At 40.2% G+C, this 21,903-nt stretch overlaps 3 protein-coding genes across 6 annotated transcripts in view; 2 read left to right on the forward strand and 1 right to left on the reverse strand.

Moving 5' to 3' along the window:
• The first annotated feature begins 969 nt into the window (after positions 1-969).
• LOC122403383 lies at positions 970-3,268 on the forward strand. Its single transcript, XM_043406879.1, has 7 exons — positions 970-1,229; positions 1,299-1,424; positions 1,903-2,007; positions 2,091-2,355; positions 2,586-2,771; positions 2,883-3,028; positions 3,106-3,268. Exons 1-7 carry the CDS (start codon positions 970-972, stop codon positions 3,266-3,268), a joined length of 1,251 nt encoding a protein of 416 aa, XP_043262814.1.
• A 439-nt stretch (positions 3,269-3,707) lies between these two features.
• On the forward strand, positions 3,708-8,057 carry LOC122403368 (endoplasmic reticulum resident protein 44). The gene is made up of 6 exons (XM_043406858.1): positions 3,708-3,844; positions 4,361-4,442; positions 4,530-4,685; positions 4,787-5,087; positions 5,498-5,793; positions 5,872-8,057. Exons 1-6 carry the CDS (start codon positions 3,788-3,790, stop codon positions 6,216-6,218), a joined length of 1,239 nt encoding a protein of 412 aa, XP_043262793.1. The 5' UTR covers positions 3,708-3,787; the 3' UTR covers positions 6,219-8,057.
• A 3,206-nt stretch (positions 8,058-11,263) lies between these two features.
• The window catches only part of LOC122403404 (neo-calmodulin-like), an 84,848-nt gene continuing 74,208 nt past the window's right edge, over positions 11,264-21,903 (reverse strand). For all 4 annotated transcript variants that reach the window (XM_043406909.1, XM_043406908.1, XM_043406907.1 and 1 more), the window contains 4 exons: positions 19,338-19,439; positions 17,664-17,799; positions 17,434-17,582; positions 11,264-16,731 (listed from right to left, as the gene is read on the reverse strand). In XM_043406909.1, coding sequence (XP_043262844.1) covers positions 16,700-16,731; positions 17,434-17,582; positions 17,664-17,799; positions 19,338-19,439 — 419 coding nt within the window. In that variant the 3' untranslated portion in view covers positions 11,264-16,699. The remainder of the gene's footprint in view (positions 16,732-17,433; positions 17,583-17,663; positions 17,800-19,337; positions 19,440-21,903) is intronic.

The raw sequence follows: 21,903 nt of genomic DNA on the forward strand, positions 1-21,903 counted from the left end.
TTCTCGACGCGTTGGTTACAAGTTAATAACACGTGTAATCGAAAGAGCAAAACAACCAAAGTTATTGTAACAAAAATATGTAACACAACGCGTATCAAGTTCTTCCTGGAATAAAAACGAAACGACGGGAAAGTAGAAAAAATCGGGGAAAGGTTACGTTGGCGACACGCCGTCTGAACTTCCGGGAAAATGTAGCACCAGCCAAACATTAATTACACGATGCATCGAATGTAGTTGCAAACTAGTAGTTAATTTAATTTTCTGGTAAACGAGGCACCGATTCTAAAATTTTCTTTCAACGTTTGTTGTTTAAATTTCGGTTAGCACCATTTTTTTTAGCCTTGGTTCGTTGTTACCGATGCTTTTGCGTCGCCAAGCTCGGCGCGCAGAGACTATTTCGTAACGTTGGTAATTAAAATTATTTTTGTTTTGGGAAAAAATGTGAAATCCTGTATAAAACCGCGACAACAAAGCGTCGTTATTTAAATTGCCGGCGTGACGGAAAGGAGCATCGTTGGCTCATCCGTGCCACTTTATTTTCACCGGCACACTCCTGCGTATCGTTTTGTCACACTTGCTGATTCGCAGGGACGCAACTAAACAATTACAAAATCTTCTCAATTAACGACACTTTTCAGTATCGCAACCTTAATGCGCTTGCAGCGAAAGAGCGCGCAGATCTGCCGGTGAATTATTTAAAAAATTGACGAAGTTTAAGGGAACGAACGCACGGCGTACGATTTGCAAAGCAATTTCAGTGGCATAAAAAGAAAGCTGGCACCAGTCCTGAAGGGCGAATACGCGACAATATTCCATGCGTGACCACTATATAAAAAGGTGAAACTCGGCAAAGGAAAGAACCACTTTCGTGTCGTCTTTGTGTCAAAACGGGTCGAAAGAGTTTTTGCGTCTGTTCGCGTAATTTTTTTTAAAAAGTACACCCTTCTTCGTCGCAGATTCACCGCCACGATGTCGCAACGGTCCATTTGTATTTTGTTGACAATCGTCGCCGTTTGCTACGCGCTCACGACGAAATCTGAATTTATTACGGCCCCCGAATTTCCAAAGAACGAGCCTAACGGTGACAAACTATCATCCGGCATGGTACGCTCCAGAAATTCATCGAGAGTACCCTACTTAAAGAGCAACGACAGCGACGCGTACGACAGAAATTCGGACAAGCTACCGAGAGCGACGATCCATCGTCCGGAATCGGAGACCAGAGATAAGTCGAAAATCTGTTTAAATTGTTTACATACTCGAAACGTTCGCGTCACGAATAAATTGAAACGTGCAAGTTCCAGTTGCTGTGGATCCAAGTACGGTTCCAACGCATCCACGCGTCCTGACTCTTATCATAGTAAAATCCCTGCGGACAGTGATCGGTATCCATATCAATACGGTGAACGTTTACCCGTCGATAGGTAGTATAAGACTATAGTTTGCTTATTACAAGCAACGATTATCCGAATCGAAATTTACAATGAACATACGTAAAGTGTCTGATACCGATTTTCATGAAACTGCAGATCTGTAAGCTTTTTTATCGGTGTTAAAATTTATTTGAATATCGTATAAGTTTTACATTTTTGAATAAAGTGCACTGTTCATTTTAGTCGTCCCTTTCGTATTACACTAGGATAAAGAGAATTTATATTCAGCAATAATTTTCTTGATTTTTCTGGTCTAGAATATTTCCAGATTTTCCACTTATAATGCAGTTAACTCGAAACTTGACAAAAATTTATTGTAATAATATTTCTTATGAATTTGTCTATGAAACTTGGCTGCTCTATAAATATGCAAAGTTTCATCGAAATCGGTGTCGGATGCATCGCTGAGGTTCCTTAATAGTAAATTCTATCCGATTGACACGAGACAGTACGAGTTTTCTATCGAAAGAATAATTTACAGATATGGGTGGCAAGCCCAAGGTCAACCCCCGGGTTCGAGCGGAAAACCCGGAAACGGAAACCACGACGGAACCGAGCCCCACGAAGGAAATAGGTAACAAATTGTACTGCGGTCTTGCGATCGTACTTTTTGGTTTCGTTGCCACTTCTTTAACGTGATTTTCACGCAAACGTCAGATACAGTTCCCGCCCGAGTTATGGTAGTGAAAGTTCACGCAGGCCTAACGGTTACGAGTACGCAACTTCTGGAGGATATGGTTATGGCAATGGTGGTTATGGAGGATATGGCTCTGGTCGACCAACCGGCTACGGAGGGTCACCAGCGAGTGGTGGTTATGGAATTTCTGGAACTCTCGCTAGTGGCGATGAATTTGGAGGCGCGGAGCCAAATTATGGGGAAGGAAACGGGGCTCCCCCGCACCCGAATTTTCAAGCGCAAAAGGTAACGATCGATTCGTTGGGAGAATATTTATTCCTGTTTGTGGTTTCTTTTCTCCTAACTAGCGATAACTTGTTTGTACGCGTAAGTAGCTTTTAAGTAGCTCACAAGGTCTTATTTATTTAGATCGTTGTTACGTCCCGTTCCAAAATTGACTGCTAATTTCTCTACTTTTCAATTTCTACTATTCACGTTAATGTATCGTGAACATTTTCTACAATCGTCTCTATCAGGCCGTGGCTTTAAAAGCATTAGCCGGTGTTGCTTTAATCGGGGCAGCTGCTGCTTTAGCTACGAACCCCATTCTTCTACCAATTGGCATTATATCAGGAAGAAAGAAACGATCGTATTTGTCCGTGAAAGACGAAGACGCTCACATGAATTACATATTAAAGGAATTAAAAAGCAACTTCACCAAGGTAGCTTCATTACGCTTAATAAGTATTCTCCTTTCAGTCGTAAACGTGTTTGCGTACGAATGTTGCTTTTTATTAAATGTCGCACTTTGATTTTTTGTGCCATCGGACAAGGTTGACGGCAATGGAAGCGGAAAGAAAATGTTAGTTTCTCCAACATGCATTGCCAGAATATCGTGCGAAATACAGAAGAAATATTGGTCTGACCCCATTAAAGAAATCAAAGGGAAAACAAAGTCGGAGCATCGTTTCACCGATTTGTACGTAGCTTTCATGCAATTAGGATTATTTACTGGAAAAGTTATAGACGTATTTGTAAGCTATAATGTTGTTACAGGACCTCGAACAATATACTCGATAAAGAAATTATGAGCGTTCGCATGAGAAAGATAATGAAAACTGCAGCTACCGTTGCGATGAATGGAGGAAACTGCAATGTATTTACGTGTACATTTTTAACAACTGTTGACCCCAAAAAACAATTTATTCTTAAGCTTTGAAATTAAATCTTCTATTTGTACGGAACGATGTCATGGAGTTTTGATTCAAATTTTTGTACGATATTTTCATATATTACTTAAGTATACGAACTGAAATGTTAAAAATAAATACATAAAGAAATAATAAACAAATTGAAATATAAGAATGCTAAGGAATAGGATCACATAAACGTAAAATGTAAAGCAAGTGCTCGACTGTAATTTGTAAGTGTGCGGACAAACGTCGACGATGGCTATTGGGCCAGCTTTAGTGAATTATAGCGAAGAAAACACTATAATTTTAGAAATAAACCTCTAGAAAACAAGCCACCAGATAGGGACAAAAAACAGTGGTGACACTTCTCTATAGAGAATTTTTACTATATCCTTGCCACTCCTGCTAAATCGATGCCTCGAGAAATATTACTCACTAGGCTTCGATTTACTGCAAATTCGTAGAACTTAACGCAGAACCAGCTGCTTACCGATGGTTATTCAAAAAATTGTTGCCTGATCAACCTTATACCCTAAGATCACGAGATGTTGGTCTTCTGTGATATTTTTGATTTCAAAATACTTATATTTGCCTGTTTATTGGTGAGTAATATTTCAAACATAATAGCACTTTTTTGTCAACAAAGGAGAAACATTAAGTGACAGAAGTTTTTGAAAACTATCAACAGTACGGTGACACGTATTAGAATGCCTACGAATTTCCAGAAACCTACTTCCCGTTATTGGAGTCGATTAATCGTGGATCCATTTAAATGACCACGGGGTTATTTTCGCCGCATAAATAGCGGCATAACCTATACACATATACGTAGAATAACCTTAAAAAATGCTTACATCAAACAAACTTTGTGAAATTCATTTTACTATGTATGTTCGTTAGAATCGATTTTAAGAAAAGGGCATTATATATACGTAGATAAATTAAAACGCTCTGAAACACCATACCGGCAAATAAAAAGAATATCTTATACTTTCACACTGTCATAATAATTTATTTGTCATCAAATGAAATCCTGTGTCAAACATTCTAATAAGTTGACGTGTATTTATCACGCGAGTCAGTGACAAGTGATATCACTAAAGTATAATTTTTTCTAGGCATTTTTGCCAAATAATTTAGCAAACAATGTAAATGAAGGTGCAGAATCACTTACTCAACAGAATATTGACATGACGCTTGGTAAGTTATGATCCTATAAAACAGGTGAAATATAGATCATACTGTTTCTAAACTTAATAGTTTTTATTCATATACCTATTATTTCAGCATCAAATGAATTGGTATTTATAAATTTTTATGCACAATGGTGCCGTTTTAGTAACTTGTTAGCACCTATTTTTGAAGAAGCTGCAACTAAAGTAAGAAATGCATTTCCTGAACCGGGAAAAGTGGTAATGGCAAAAGTGGATTGTGACAAGGAATGTGAGTAAATTGTAGAAAAAGATATAATCTATACTAGTTTTACCAAAGCATGAATATCAGTCTGATCCATACAAATTGTTAAATAGAACATTATCTTTCAGCCTCCATTGCTTCAAGGTTTCACATTACTAAATATCCAACATTGAAAGTCATAAGAAACGGTCAACCAACAAAAAGGGAATATAGAGGTCAAAGATCTGTAGAAGCTTTTGAAGAATTTATAAAGAAACAACTCGAAGATCCGATTAATGAATTTGATGATTTGAAGGATTTAAATAATTTAGATGATAAGAAACGAATGATTATTGGATACTTTGATAGGAAAGATGTTCCTGAATATGAAATGTTTAGGAGGGTTGCTACTAACCTTAAGGATGATTGCCAATTCCATGTCGGCTTTGGGTAAGCATTATTGTATATTTATTTAAACTGTGTACAATAATTAACATAGTCACGTAAGGACCATTGGTATTTTGTTTTTGACAAATTTCATTTCACGCTTCTATGAAATGTGTGTAATTATGTAATTTTCCTCTAACAAGCACTTGCTCAGCTCAAAACTGTGAAATTGGAGAGCATTTTCACTTACTGTAAGTAAAAAATCGGGCACGGTATAGGTGACATTTGTTTTTTTGCAAATTAATTTAAACTTTCGTTATTTTTCATTTGCATTAAAACTATCTGTGCATTGTTCACATACAAATGTTTAACAGGCTTCTTAAAAACTATTGTTTGAAATCTTATGTGGTTTAAATGTAAAAATTATCACTAAAATGCGACAACAGTTTTTAACTGTTTGGCAATTGAAATAGGAATTCAAGCAGAGCTATGCATCCCCCAGAAGAACCTATTATTGTCTTCCGTTCAGATAAAGCACTTTCTAATGACGAGGACGAGACATACCATGGTAGTTTAAAAAATTTTGATGAATTAAATGTTTGGGCACAAGAGAAATGTGTTCCTCTGGTCAGGGAGATCACGTTTGGAAATGCAGAGGAATTAACAGAGGAAGGTTTACCCTTTCTCATACTCTTTCATGCACCTGATGATATCGAGAGTGTTAAAATGTACAAAGATGTAGTCGCGAAAACATTAATCGATGAGAAACGTAAGTGTAATATTTACTGTTTTTTCAAACATTCCTCTATCATAAGAGTTCTAAATAATGAAATGTGTTTTATTTCAGAGAACGTCAATTTCTTAACTGCAAATGGTTTAAAGTTTGCTCATCCTCTTCATCATTTGGGGAAAACTCCAGCAGATTTGCCTTTAATCGCGATAGATAGCTTTAGACACATGTACCTGTTTCCAAACTTCCATGACATTCACGTAGAAGGGAAACTAAAGGGTTTTCTACAAGATTTGTATTCAGGAAACTTGCATCGCGAGTTTCATTATGGGCCAAGTCATAATACCAACGAAGTACCACAAATTGTCGAACAGATTAAAGTACCGACAACGCCGCCAGAATCCTCATTCAAAAAACTAGCGCCCAGTAAAAACAGGTATACATTACTCAGGGACGAATTATAATGATATAGTGATACAATATCCAGATATTAAGATTTTTACAATTTTGGTTAATCAATGTGTTAGTTACTTTACTTGATGAAATCCAAATTTATTGTATTATTAAATTGAAGTTCTAATCGAGTCACACTTGCGTGTAAAGTATCCTTATCGTTTACACAGTATTCTTGTACAATTAAACGATTATTTAATGTATTTTAAAAGGGAAAAAAAATTTCTGTGGTCAATTTCATGTTAACAACTCCGGAGAAAGTATGCATAATTGTCTCTACCAAATGTTATATACATATTATCTAAACTCTAACCTGTAAAGAATTGATTACTAACGAACACGCATAATCAAAACTGTCATAGAGGTATCGTGATTTCAAATAGTAAATTTTTATCCTATTTTTCCATCACACGTGCTTTTTATATCAACTTTCCTTTCTTATTGAACGTAAAGAACGGTAACAATTCTTAACACGGAATCATTATTGAATGCTAGAGGTCGTTGTATCTCCCTGTGTCAATATTCGTGGTGATTAATTCGTAGCACTTAACTTGTAACGCGTCATAATTATAGAATACTGTTATGGAAAAGTGAATACAACAAATGGGAATTGCTCATCCATAGGCGAGGCATTGTAATATATCGTTCCATATAAACAAACAATTTTAAGTTTTACACTACCAAATGTTCTGCTAATCGATGACTGCGTTAACGGCCTTTGGTCCCACGTCGTTCTATGCCTCTCGATTTAATGAGAATTTAGTAACCCCAAGTTACTCATAATGCGGTAGTTACTTGTTTTAAAGGTTTTTTTTTTTTCTGGCACAAAACATGAAATCACGCGGTACGCGGTAACATAATGCTTAAGAGATGAACGAACGTCGACGAGTAATAGATTCCGCGAATAATCGACGAGCCGTTGGTTCGACCATGTTCGATTTTTGATAATCCCCAAGCGCATGAGTGAGTGAGGACTTTAGGTCGATTGTTTTGTTTAGAGTAATCGCTTCTTGGGCAAAGTATTTTAGAATCCACGCATCGGTGAATTTCAAATGTTTAAAATACTTGAATAAGAATAAGATTAACGATAGTAACTGTATTCATTTCGTACGATATAGCACTAAGATACTCCTAAGAAGCTAATTAAAGCAAATTTGTATGGATGAAGGTATTAATTTTTCTGTTAATAAAGAATTTCTAAGTCAGATATGTACGATGCTTTTACATTAAGGGAATTATGTCACTATAGGAGATCGAAGAAATTTAACTTTTTTCAAATTCGTTTTCCATAAGTAAAAATTTTCGAGAATATTTCATGTGAAAACTTAAATATAAATAATAGTAAATCTGTTTGAGAGACATGCCCGACCTAGGGAACCTGCAGTAAAGGCAAGAAATCACTACTGCTTGAGGATTTTAACCTTCAATGAGCACTATGCGTATTGTATAGAGTACAACAAATGTAATTACAATATATTCTAGTAAAAATGGCCGGTTGAAAGATATGCAGCGCCTTAGACAACACCGATCAAATGACGCTCATCTCATACTTACAATAAAATTTGTATTCTTTAGGATTACTATTACTTATTAATACCTATGCGTTAATGCTTTTTATGTACATTTGAAAAATAATTACAAACTATTTAACTATAGTATCATATGAATATACGCGTCATAATTTATAAAATGTAATTCACGGAGTTTCCAGTGCTTTTAATCATTTGTGAGAAATAGAGCCAACATTATGACTAAGTTTTAACCAAAGAAACGATTCGATTTATCGAATTCTTAGAGCATAGATCGGTATGAGTTTTATATCACGGAATACGATCGATATTGTTTCATCGCGTGGAACATGAAATTTAATTAATCCTAATAAGGTAGAAAACGTAACATATACGTTGACGATTTCGAATAAAAATGTAAGATCTGTTATAATTCTACTCTCAGAAACTTATGCTGTCGATTTTTTCCAAGAATACAATATATTTCGATGCATTTATAATAACTATAAACATTTAAATAAAATTGTATTTAACATAATATTATTATTATGTCGTTAATCCATCCAATCATTTTTGTCATGGTTGCTCTTAAATAAATTTATATTTATTTTAATTTTGAAAAAAAATCGTTCCATACTATCTACACTGTGGGTTGTAAAACACGTATGAATTTAAGTAGCTCGGATATTTGATTGAATTTTAGAAAATTCGATTCGTTCAAATTTTTGAACAACTTGATTGCTTATACAAAATCTGAGAATGATTAGATATAATGTTAATACGGATTACCATCGATATCTTACCAATTTCTCCTACAACTAACAAAATGAAGGGAGAGCGGACCACGAAAAATGTCCATTATAAAATGGCTGTATTTAGGGGTAACTCGATACATTTATTACATTCCAGTAGTACACGCCATCACCGTTTTATCTTGTATTTTAATCTTACAGTACATAGCATTACACGTAACATGGTTTCATATAGCTAACACCATACATACTGCACTCTCGCCACAGTCTCCAGCACTTCCGTTTTTTGTTTTTTTTTTTTTTTTTTTTCCCACCTTACGACGAAACGTGAGTGGAGCAAATCTGAGTAAGAACCTTCGATCGCAGGTACCGCAGTTAAAGAACAAAATATCCCATCTAAGGTACAAAGGAACGTTTCAATAAATGGTCATAAGAGTAGATCGACAGAAATGTTAAGGAACGTGTTAGTACATTTTACGATCACCGACCGAAATCGGTTTCTCTTTTCTCACCTTCCGTGTACCGATCGCTTTCGAGCAAATACAAAGAAACGAGAAACGAAACTAACGAGTTTTGCTTTCTGTCGTATCGTACCGATAGCCAATTTCACCGTCGAATCGCTAAACGTAATTTAAACAACGTATCATCGAAACGTAAACATCGTATGCAATTTGCGCGGATCGGGTGTATTTTCATTTGTAACGAGCGTCGGTGAACAAAAAAAGAAAATTCAACGATAACATCCTCGTCGATGAACAATTTCGCAGAAATGGTAAACAGTGGCTATCGACAATTTTTTAACAATTCCTCGTACAGAAGTACGCGTTTCTCTCCTACTTTTTTCCCCAAAATTTACAGCAGAAAAATCGTAACGAACGCCGCGTCGAAACACACTTGGTCGATCCAAGGTTTCCGCAGCAGCATTGTACAATTCAATTAGTATACGGCTACAGTACGTCACTTACCAAGGTAAATCGTAAGAACGACGAAGAAAGAATCGGGGCGAACTTAACGTTTATTAAAGATAAATATACGTATTTGCATCTAGAATGGATCTCGCCTGTTTGTCGCTTGAGAGCACGTTTCGTCATAACACAATAATAACTGTTTAGATATATACTCTAGAAAAATAACATTATAAACATTCCTCACCGGATGGGTCAATTAGACGTTACAAACGTTACTATAACTTTTTTTTTTTTCTCTCTCTCAAGTAAAAATATAAATATTCTCGTTCACAGTGCGATATCTCTGGTGTAACCTCGCTTGACTTAGTGTTTACGCTATTATTCATTTGTTTTATTTTTTTTCTTCTATTACGCTTCATAGATAATTTTCATCCTTATAACATCTTAACGCGCTTTAGTCTCGCCTCCGCGCCGTATCCATTAGAATTATTTGCACTCCGCGAAAAAACCAAAGACCTATCGAACGGGTCTCCCTTTCAGGTTGCTGTATCGGATATACACGCGTATACACGCGATTTACTAACAACGACTTGTACTCGCGATCGTATAATAAAGTAATGAAAGACGTTTTCTTATTATAATAATTACTCTTTGACCATCGTTCTGTTTCGGTCGCAGTTGTTAACGATATATTGTATTGCCTACTTGTGATGCCACTACGTTAGACCGCTTCACATTAGGCAAACCGAGGCAAAATTTTAGACAGCGATAGCGAGCGTAAGAGGGAAGCAGCCATGTTTATAAATCGCGAAACGTGTACACGAAAAATAATCTTTTACGCGTTTCCGTCAATTTGATTACTGCTGTTTTGCCCTTTAATTTCACCGGTTTCGCCGTGCCGTCTAGACCAACGATTATCAACGCCGTACAAAATAATAACAAAAAGCTGAATCCTCCGGAGCGTACCTGCGGAAAGTACCATCAAAACAACAATACCGTAAGTAGAAAATATGATATCGTTTGGAATAAATGCGATCGGTGTTGATATGTTACGAGAATGCTTGCCTGGATCGCAGGTAAAATGCAAAAGAAAATCTCTAGCAAAAATTTCATTATTACTTTTTCGTTTCGTTGAATATTTTTAGCCCAGTTATCACCGCGTGTGGTAATTATAGTACGGCAATAGTATCTCTTACGTTATTGTACACTTTTTATTTTCGCTATACGTTTCGAATAATCGCGTGCTATTATTTTTACCGACCAGCGGCGAGGAGAACTCAGAAGATGGACGAGCGCCAAAAAAAAAAAAGATTGAGTAAGACTGGTCTAGACGACTGCGCCCGACGAATACCGAACCCAGGAAAAGCGCAACGTGACCGTGCAATTTCAGATCCGCTCGACCAGGAAGCTTTCCCTCCGATCAACAAATCGTCGATGTATCCGATCGTTCGCAAGCAATTCGCGCCATCTGCTCTCGTTTTATCCACCGGACTCGTCTCTCAACCTCTCGTTGTTACATTCTGTGACCATTCCCGATCTCAATGTGAAGCGCGGATACATTTTTTTTTTTTTTATGTTTTTTTTTTTACGCCAGCCAACGGATGCGAAACGTAGATACGTTTGATTACACTAACGAATAACCGAAACGAGAGAGCGTCCCGTTTTCGGAAGTCTGTTCGCCTACCGACGTACGGGACGCCCCCGCGATTAGAACAACGTAGTTACACTTATTTAACGATTACAATTATTATACATCTAAGTTAATCCAAGTTTCCCCTTCCGTATCTAGCGACGTGGTTATTAATTATTTGATTACCATCTTAATCATCCAACACGCTCGATAGCGACTATATAGTTTTCGGTTCCCCTGTTCTTCTATTTTGCTCTCACGCGATCCTCTCGATCGTTCTTGGCGTGACTCCGGCCTCGCGATCGTTCTTACAAAGCCACGAGCAAAGCGTATCGTCGAGTACGACTACGGACACGGGTTTGAAAATATTCTGCGATATGAGTAGTCGATTCGCTCGCGGATTGTCTGCGTTCCGTGACGCAAGCTAAATATTGACGGTTCGAATCGCGGAAACAAGCGCGCGTCCACCGCCTCCGATCGTCTCGCTTCGTTTATCCCATCGTCGTACCGAAAGTGATCGACGCGAACGGAACGAACGGAGACACTCGCGGCTCGTCTGAAAAAATAAACGCGGAAACAAAAATACATCCGAATCTGCTGCGTCCACGTCGAGCGCGCCGCGGCGGTCTCCGTGCGTTTTTCTTCGCCGTCGCTGTTCCCGATCCACGGATCCGCGAATCGATCCGTTTCCGACGCACACCGGGTATCAAAAGACTTACGGAATTATCGACTCTTGAGCAACTCTATTCGGGGGGGGAAACAATAATGCGCGCAGAACAAGCGATACGTTCGCGGCGAACACGCCTCGAAACTAAATCCTTATAGTCGTCCTCGAGCATCGAACAGCGCGGATCGAAAGGAAGACTTGCGTACGCTTCTTAAAGGACGTGATCAATTCAATGGCTCCGTCGTCTGATAGGTACGTGTAACGACTACAATGAAATCTGCCAGCAGAGTAGGACATTAATTTACGATATCATAATTTGTACGCGCCCGTATACGATGACGTAAATATAATATAATGTAATATAATATAATATAATATATAGAATAGAATATAACGCGATGTCGTATGCATTTCAATGTATCGTAGTATCTGTGTTTGAAGAGTATTCTATAAAAATACTTTTCGGTAGGGTCGATCAACGACAACTCTTTGTCGGGCAGGGCTGTCCCTTCTCCCGCCGTTCCTCGTGACAAAAACTCTTTGTACCGCGATGCAATCTTTCGTTACCACGTTTCAGGGACAGCGCTGGGAGCCTCGGGGTTCGACTCTTCCAGACCTTTTGCACAATTTTCTTTCGACAATGTCTATTTCACCTCTGATCATCGCTCTTAAATATCGTCCATGAGGCTTCGGATTACGATTAGGGGTGCGCGAGGTCTCGAAAATATCGAGATCTCGACGTTCGAAACGAAACGAGTCCTCGATAGTATCTTGTCAATCGAGAAAATTCAAAGAGTTTAAATGAACGATAATCAGAATATAAGAAATAAATATCAGGTATGTAATTAACTATATAACATTTTATTTAGAATTTGCATTTAAAGGGATTTTTCTATATTTTGCTTGATAATAGCATAGGTTGAGCATATAATGGTTAATTTCAATCGATATTTTCGAGACCTCGCACACCCCTAATTATGATACATACTGCACGAATTTTATTTGGTGACAAGCAATATATGTAACGGGCCAAATAAGTTTGGATAGAGTGAAACAATTTAAGGTCTGAAAGGGTCAACCAAAGGGTAGTCCCTGTATTGAGAATCCAAGGAGAATGTCGCGCGAGCCCTCCACGGGGCAAGTATATGTACTCGTATAATTGATTCGAAAGACGTGCATCCCGCGATCGGAGTCCTCGTGGATCCAACGTGATCTATAACAATGAAAAAGGTACCTAATACAAGCGCGCGTGACGAGTGTGCGTTTAGTGTCGCATTGCGAACTGAAATGCATCCGGCGGACATTCGCAGACGTTGTTCTATTTGTGTCCGATTAATGAGTCGTTCGATACGTCGGTGGCACGAGGACTCCGACCCTGTTCACGATTTATTTGGGAAAGATATATATATATTTTTTTATATATATATATACAGGTATTGACGATATCTTGTACTTGTGTTCTAAACGTTTCTCGATAATCTTATCGATTAAGTTCTACCCTTTAATAACGATAAACGTCGAACCAAAGACTCATGGGGGTACAGTGAAATTTCGTGCACGTCGTAAATATCCAACTGAACCTTGCCTGTTCGTCGCAATCTTCCAATAAACGTTGTGGTTACAGTGTGGTGAAATGCAACGAACGAAAAGATTCGATCGTGAGTAGAAAAAAAGAAGAAACTGATCAGCAAAGAGGTGTTCCCAACGGAAAAGTGCGATAACTTGGACGAGGGAAAAAGCAGATGGACACAGACTACGTAGAAAGAAAGTTTACGGTATCTAAGCTAAACAGCACCTTTTCTCGTGACATCTTGCATCGTAAAATGTCTCGTTTCGTTATCTTCCTCTTATTCCTCGCCGACAGTCTTTCTACGATCTATCTTGTCGGACACACGCGCCAAAACGTAGGCCTTCTCCCGAGGTAAATCTCGATTAGATTCCAGTAATAAAATCGTTAAAGATATTGTCTTCGGGACGTTATACATTACTATTTTGCATCGATTTATCGAGCTCGTTTTATGTTTTTAGCTATCGAAGCGTTTTGTGTAATGAGTTTTGCTTGAACATTCGCGCGTTTCACCGATATCAATTTTTTATACGTTGCACAGCCCCGCGCCTTTTTCGAATTACATACGTTGCGCAACCGGTTTAGCGTCGCGCCAATGACGGACGGCCGTAAGTTCGTTCGTGTAATACTTTATCGCCGATCGAACGAAATTTACGTTCGACGAATAAGAATCGACGTTCAAACAAAGACGTTGCAAGAATACTATTTTTGTTTTAAGACCAGACTCCGAATCAGAGTCGTTCAGACGTCCTCGAGAGTCATCTTTGTAAAAATAAAATAAAATACGAGAGGTGTTTCTTTCAACGGAAGCATTGTTAAATTTCTCGAAAATATTAAAATTGCTTCGACTGTTTTTCTACTTTTAAATAATTTTTTATGGGAATCTATATTTGTTGTATTGTTTTAACGATTGCATGTTTCGCCGTGAGCCAGGGGCGCGAGGCAGCCGAAAAAGACGATCGCAATTGTTAGGTAAGTACGTCGTGTTTCCTGAGGTAACCTTCTCCCGATATTTCGATCGCGTTTCGAGGTTCGCCCGCGACGATCCCTCATTGTGTCTTACCTATCGTTCGAGCCGAACAGCGCAATGTATATGCGTGTTTCCTAAACTAAAAAACAGAATTATCATCTATCTCTACATGTACGTGTGTATCTGTGTGTACGTATGTGTGTATTTGCGTGTGAACGTGTGGATGTCTGTGAAATCACCGCTTCGTGTGACCGATATTACCAACGATAACAATAGTGATATTCGCGTGCCATCCGTCGACGCTCCTTATAAAGGACAATTCGAATTCTAACGCGCTTAAGAGCTCATCTTATTGTTTTTTTTTTATATCCCGTTTCCCCTTCCCTCTCGCCAGAATATTATACGCTATGCACACTCGCTTCTCTTCCGCGCTTCGACCAGCCAAACCAATTTTTTTTCTATCTCTCTCTCTCTCTTTCTCTCTCTCCCTTTCTCTCTTTCCCTTTCTCGCATTCTTTCACTCCTCCGTGTCTCTCATTCACTCTCACACTTTCGCTCTAGCGTTCTCTCTCTCCCTTTCTCTCTCTGACACTAATACTTGTTCTTGTTGTTGCATTATTTTTTTTTTTTTAAAACCATAAAAATATCAATGCCAGTATACCACCGACGTACGTCGCTAACGTGTATATGTATATATAATATATGTTCGTATGTATGTATGTATAAGTATATACTAAATATATATATATATATATATACACATGTGTATGTGTATATATATTTATATATATATGAATATCCATAATAACATTACTTCAAGTATTCTTTCGGTAGTAACACCATGTATAGTTATATATAATAGGTATGTGTATAATGCATTATTTATTTACGTGTACTTCCTCTATGCTCTAATTAACTACCATCTATCGCGACCTACGGCTGTGGCTTCTCTTATCTTAAGGACCTAAGGGGTGCACGACGTAGTACGGTTGGCTTGTGGGTCAGGATCGTATGTCGAGGTTCTTTTAGGTGGACGGTGTTCGGTATTTCGGGAGAGCTGAGACACAGGTGAGAATCTATGTTCGCGTCGGGACTGCATTAGGGGGCAAAATTAATTGCTCGTTCAAGGCCAATTTTCATTTCCAATTCACCCTGTTCGTGGAACGATCCCTGAGAAACGGGCCCTGAGCGGCCATTTAATTCGTTCTAGACTACAACGATAAGGGCGGGTTACGCAGTCGCGAGAGTTCGCGGCTCTTATATCGGATACAAAACGTTCGGGAACTAAAACTACCGGGGGGGGGGGGGGGGGGGGAAAAAGGTCAGCTACAACTGGTGTTGTACGTTTAAGGAAAAAACCGCTACTGTTACTTTGATTCTTGCTTTCCAGCGGCCGCGCTGGCATGCCGCCACAACATGCGTCTAAAAACTCTGCCACGAGTATATCATCGTTAGAACTAATCTACTTGCCAAACGACATTCATCTAAATTTGAAGACAGATCGTTATAGAGCTATCTCTCGCGTCGCTGTCCCGCGACCAGAATATGTTAATGAGACAATGTCGGGAAGTATTCGTCTCGCATCGAGACGTGAAACCCTACGAAACTGGAGGAACAATACCGATCGATCGACGGGAGTGAAAGAGGAACGACGAGCATAGTCTCGATCGTCTCACCGCGGATCGAGACACGCGAAAAAAACACTTCATCGATCACGCGACGTGTTTCTCGACTCTGTAACGCGAAAACGCTTGGGGCGTTTACGCGCCCGTGTGCTGTTTTCGCGATCCTAAAATAGAGATTTTAGGCCGTCGATGGCGATCCGCGTCCGGACGACGCGCAAATGACAAACCGGTGAGAGATGACGAAGGATTGGTTTAGTTCCTAACAGTATTAATAACGACGTTGTATAGCATTAATAGAGAGTATAGGTAGGTAAGTATGTAGGTAAACGCTAAACAAAGCTCAGTTGATTGTTTCGGGAGCGAGTACCTCACTCGTTATTTTTTCTTTTTTTTTTTTCACGTACAGTGTCGTTTCGCTAGCTTATACTTGTAAAATTAATTCGAAGGAGCGAGGTGTACATGCGTGTATGCGTGTGCAACTGCGGAAGTCGCTTTCTATCGCCTCTCGCGATCATCCGCCGCTTACGTGGGGACTTCCGGTCGAGTCGTCCGTCGCCCCACCACTCGAGACACGATTTACCCTCTTCCACTTACCCTTTTAGGGTCCAACGAATCTTCATTGCCGTATAGCTCTATGTCGAACCGCGACCATCGCTTTTAGGATCGAACGTTCGAAGGTCCAGCGACTTTTGTGCAATTTTATCGCGTCTCTCCGACCACGATTTCCTCGACGGTGTCTTGAACGGTGGGGAACGAACCGTCGATTCGCCTTCTAACTTCACGAAGGAACTCACGTTCTCGACTCTACCTTCGACGAAGACTTCCGGCAGCTTCGTAGCTTCGCATCCGATCCACCGCCACCGAACTAATTCTTCGACGTCAGGATTGTCACGAATTCTGTGAGAAAATTTTCGTATCGTTGTAGGAGGGAATATGCTCTCGTGCCGCGACGCGAGAAACTTATCTCAAATTTGCCTTTTCAAGGGCTCATGCTCTGTCAGAAATCATTAAACGATCGAAGTTAATTGGAGGAACATTTAAGTGTCACGACTGTGAAATTTACGATACGGACGACATTTTTGCACCCTTCTTTCGTAATCTAAAAACTAGTTGTGTTACGTAAACAATCAAAACATTCACATTGAACATCCGACGAAAGAAATATTTTTCGTACATGATCCTCCACCGCAAAGTGTGTTTTTCTTTTCGAAAAGTCTTCGTAGGAACTGCTGCGAATTAATCAGTTTTGCATATTTCTAAGTTAAAAAAAATATAATTAGTAGTACAAGTTAGTGGTTATCAATTGTTACTCCTACCGATTCTCATAATTATTATATGAATGCGAACCTACGTACGTGCGTATAAATACTTTCACCGTTAAATAAACAATTTTCGCTCAAGCATTACTACAAACGTGCAATAAAATTTTTATCACGAAACGATGAATTTTTCAACTCGGATTTCATTTTCATCGCAACGGTTTATGAAAATATTTAATTTGGAATGCAAAATCCATTACCAAAACACGTCCTTTCCCAGCATGCTTAAAACGTTAATCACTGTATACGTTACATCTACTAACAATTGTTCGAGGATTACCTTCATAATTCACCATTCCATCACCATCCAGATCCGCTTCCTTGATCATGTCGTCGACTTCTTCCTCCGACAATTTCTCACCGAGGTTCGTCATCACGTGTCGCAGCTCTTTCGAAGAGATCAGGCCGTCGTTGTTCTTGTCGAACACTCTGAGAACCACGAGTGTCCATAAATTCGATGGCCAACGTTACAAACGGAGGGGAAAAAATGAAAGGTGTAAAAGGGCGTACCGGAATGCTTCGCGTAACTCGTCCTCTCCGTCTGCGCCTTTCATCTTCTTCGACATCATTTGCAGGAACTCGTTGAACTCGATGGTACCGTTGCCATTCTGATCCACCTCGTTCACCATGTCTCGTAATTCCGTCTCTGTAACGGGAAATTATTAGTCACGAGCTCCGGTAAGGAACGAGCGTACTGCTCGTTGTAGACACGAGAATTAAGAATCGCCGGTTCAAACAACGTGTCATTTTGCTCGTGTACCCCTTCTAATTTCCGCGTGTAACGCGCGTACACTCGTCGTCGTTTCACGAAAGACATTTAATTTCCCTGTACACCCCCGCCCCCGGGGGTCCGGGATGGAAAGACCCGTCGTGTAGTTAATTACGAGCGTTTATACGCGCGCCTAACCATCACAGTTTCTAGCGCGGAATCGCTCCCGAGTTAATATTCCCTGGGCTCTTGTCACAGCCTACTTTCGTAGATTCCGCCGTTTAACTCTCGCCTGGTCGCAAAACCTTCGAATCCCCATCTGGAATATTAATTTAGCAAGAAGCGCGAGCCCGAAGTTTGCGTTTCGGTTTGAACTTCTTACGAGACGTCCCGATCGCGTGGACGCCTGAGAACCGAGGTGCCATTTAATTCTGGTTAAATTTTAATTGACCGTTGAACGTCGCCTGTCTGAACGGGATTTTGTGAAACAGATGTTTAGGGATCTTTAAATAATTAATCTACAGAAATAGGCGAGATTCTGATAACTCTGATAACTGGTGAGGACAACTTCGCGAACAATATTGAGGGAGAAAGCAGCGAACATTAGCGAGGAACTACTGTATATGGATAGATCCAGGCAATCAAACCGTGGTTCACTTAGTATACGAGTAATATTATATGTAAATTATTTTCATATGTATGTATCTGGCAATGTATTAAGGAAGTATTCGTTTGTTTCGGGCGAAGTCGATATTGATAAAGTTTGGGAACTCGATATTCATTGGTTTTCGGAACACTTCTGTATGCAAAGAAGGCATTGTATATTGTCAATGTTCTGGCCAAATTCTGATGGCTCTCTTTGGTAGACAAAGTCTACACGAATTATCGTGGATCTCTTTTTTGAAATAATAATCCCGGATGAAACTGGTCAAGGTTTCTATCATCGGTATCAAGTTTAATTCGAAGTTCAAAGATGCACGTATATACGGTTGGCTACAATGACAATCTACGAACAGCTGCTAATGGTTCTCACTCACAAATCTGTAAGTCGATACGTCATTAAGTAGAGTTTCTCATACTGAGTGAGAACCATCATCGCGCGCACGCAGTTCCACAGACGGATCTGTAAACGTTAATAACTTTTTAACGAAGCCTACACCGACAAATTGGTATTCTTGATTTCCGTCTTGTTTTGGCCTCCAGAATCTCCCATTAAAATTCCCCCCTCCAAACATCCTGTATAAACTGACGGTAGAATTTCACGAGGGATTCTTTGCTATCGGTAACTAATGGACAATACAGTGGTCGGAATAAAGGTTTAGATAACCGTTATACTTTTTGGCTGCACGTGGGCAGCTTTCGTCAGCTCGTGGCTACCGGCCAGATTGTGTCTACCTTGGTACACGCGGACAACACGCGGCCGATATCACGTTCCGCGTATCCCCGTTTCGCAAATGATTTAAGGTGCCACTTACCCGACGGCCTCTGTCCCAAAGATCGCATAACGACGCCGAGTTCCGCCATCGTGATGGTACCGTCTTCGTCCTTGTCGAAGAGCATGAACGCCTCCTTGAATTCTGCAACGACAAATCGCACGCTGTTCTATATCATCGATTTATTAAGCGTCGGTTCGATCAACGTCTGACGCTCTCCTTTTATAGTCACGCTCGCAAGTATACCGTTCAAGTACTGGCTTCGACGCGCCGGACTTTGTTCGGTAAATTGAAATTGATTGAAATAAATCGCACGCGATATCCCGAACGACTCTTTTCAGAATGAAACGCGCGTATCGATTCTCGCCAGGGTGCCTCGGAAAATAATGCACGCGCTTCGCGACTATAATTTATTAAGCGACAACCTTCAAGGCAACGTTTGAACCAGGCCCGCTGAGCCAATCGTGAAAATAATAACGATTTTCGTGGCATTAGGTGCTGTTCAAAATATATTTTTCTTCGATTTGACTAACCTTATACTTTACATTCGTTTGTATTATATTACCGATATACGAGGCGTTTCGCGTAGTTAAAAAAATGTTAGGCAAATTTAAAGCGGAGGCGTTTCGATGGTTCCAAGGTCGTCTTTACTGTTCTTCTATAAAACTGTACAGTTTTTATGCGCCATCCTCTACAAAAAAAGTATTAGAGGTACTCAGGACGAGAATTAGTTACTTCGGTAGATATTTTAACTTCATTCCTCTCAGCTTACGTTCCATAAAAGTTTCAAACGTTCCATACAAGCTGTTATATTAAAATCGATTAGAAATTATATAGCGGAGCATCCAAGACGCGCCAATATTTTCTGAGACACTCCGATCACCTGGCACGCGAGAGTAACTCGACTTTTTCGATAAAATGACGGCAGAATTCCAGAGATCGCCACAGCGAACCGTAAATAACAACGAAGGTAAAAACTCCAGCGAAAATTTGGCAATAGAACGATATATAACGAACAGGGGCTCTGTCACGGCGTCGCATTGTTGAGAATTCGCGGATTTAGATGTCTATTAATCATGAGGGGCTCGTGCGTTTGTACGTGTTCATGTTCCGTCACGCGTTACCAGTCGTACAAAACCAGCCGAGATCGCGCGAATCTCGGGCAACTAGCCAGCCGCGGCGGAATCGCGAGGGATGCGACGTTATAAATTTTCGAAACGTCCGACGAGCGTCGTCGGTAAAAACATGCGTACGACCAGCGAGTCTTGGAAAAGTTCACGAGATCGCGTGTACGTTACAGAGAATTCCTTTCTCTTGATAAATTCGTCCGTAAAGCTATCAACGCCGCCCAATGAAACAGACATCGCTCGTAGACCATCAGAAATGGGCGATGCAATATTTAATCTTCTCAGTCTCGTAACCAGAAAGAAACGAATCTGGTATACACACGATATTCAACCCTTTCACAGCTAAACTTAAGTCTGAAACTTAAATCGAAAACGGTCAAGGTTAATTTTTTGGTATACGTATTTGTTGACGCTCGAAAAGTACGTAAAAATTTTTTCAAAGCAGAATATTCATAATCGGTCGTTCCGTGTGTTCTCAAACGTCATCTAATGGTTCCAGCAATTCTAAAAATTCCAAACGAAAAATGAAAATAGATTCTTAACAAGAACGAGACTGTTGCTAAAATAAAAATGGTAACTTCGAGGTGGAACGATCGATTTTCGAATGTTTTGAAATAAACGAGAAGACGCTCGTTGCCTCGACGGGTTCTGTTCCCCGTGTTGCCGCGCCGGAACTATTTTAGCGAGCGGTCGGAATTAATTCCGTCTCGGAACGAATCTAAATTTTCGTCGAGAGAAAGAGGAGGGCGCAAAGGGCGCCCCGCGATCGTTGCATTTGACAAGCTGATGGAATTCGCGAATCTCGGTTTAATTACAGAGGAAGCAATCTCGCCGTTAGAGAGACGATAAATCGGTCGGGAAAACAAATCTAGCGATCCGCGGGTAACCCGACGGATTCTACGATCCAAGACTCGCGGCTGACGGACGTGCGTTTCCAGACGGCGCCGTTTGATCTTATCGTTCGCCGCCACCGATCGGTCCGCGTAAACACCCGGTCGATCCATTAATGTGCATAAACGAGCGGGCAATTTCTCTTTCGGTGGTTCCCCGGTGGGCGTAATCGGCGATCTCTGGTCGCGTGCCATCGCGAAAACGCGCGTACCGGCCGTTTAAAAAGCTTTTAGACGTTTAGGAACCGTCCGCGGACGCGGGGCCAACGATCGTGTTGACGCGAACCCAAAACGTGATGTTTTATGCAACCTGCTTCGAGCGCGTATAACGGGGAAACGTCATTACGTAAAGCCACTCTCGCATATTGGACGACCTTTCGTGGTTCTCCACGTGGCTATTGATCATTCGAATCTGACGATTCTTTCCCTTTATAGAGGCGAGTCGTTCGCGCTTTCCGGCCGATCGACTACACCGACAAGGGGTCTCTAACAGATATTACTGCCGATTCGAACGCGAGCTTTCGGGTGTATCCTCGCGGAGAAGTTGGTCCAACGTTTGGCAACCGGTGCGGCCAGAGGTGTCCAAGTACT

The sequence above is a fragment of the Colletes gigas genome, unplaced genomic scaffold (assembly GCF_013123115.1).
Source record: "Colletes gigas isolate AHSC1104 unplaced genomic scaffold, ASM1312311v1 Colletes_gigas_Sc00051, whole genome shotgun sequence".
Lineage (NCBI taxonomy): Eukaryota > Metazoa > Arthropoda > Insecta > Hymenoptera > Colletidae > Colletes > Colletes gigas.

What these genes read in the sequence shown, in the direction of transcription:
- LOC122403383 (XM_043406879.1), top strand. Translation starts at nt 970, where the DNA reads ATGTCGCAACGGTCCATTTGTATTTTGTTGACAATCGTCGCCGTTTGC. An exon ending in GAATCGGAGACCAGAGATAA is followed by an intron (nt 1,230 to 1,298) that starts GTCGAAAATCTG and finishes GAAACGTGCAAG; the next exon opens with TTCCAGTTGCTGTGGATCCA. An exon ending in TAAAAAGCAACTTCACCAAG is followed by an intron (nt 2,772 to 2,882) that starts GTAGCTTCATTA and finishes CCATCGGACAAG; the next exon opens with GTTGACGGCAATGGAAGCGG.
- LOC122403368 (XM_043406858.1), top strand. Translation starts at nt 3,788, where the DNA reads ATGTTGGTCTTCTGTGATATTTTTGATTTCAAAATACTTATATTTGCC. An exon ending in GAATATTGACATGACGCTTG is followed by an intron (nt 4,443 to 4,529) that starts GTAAGTTATGAT and finishes CTATTATTTCAG; the next exon opens with CATCAAATGAATTGGTATTT. An exon ending in AACATTAATCGATGAGAAAC is followed by an intron (nt 5,794 to 5,871) that starts GTAAGTGTAATA and finishes GTTTTATTTCAG; the next exon opens with AGAACGTCAATTTCTTAACT.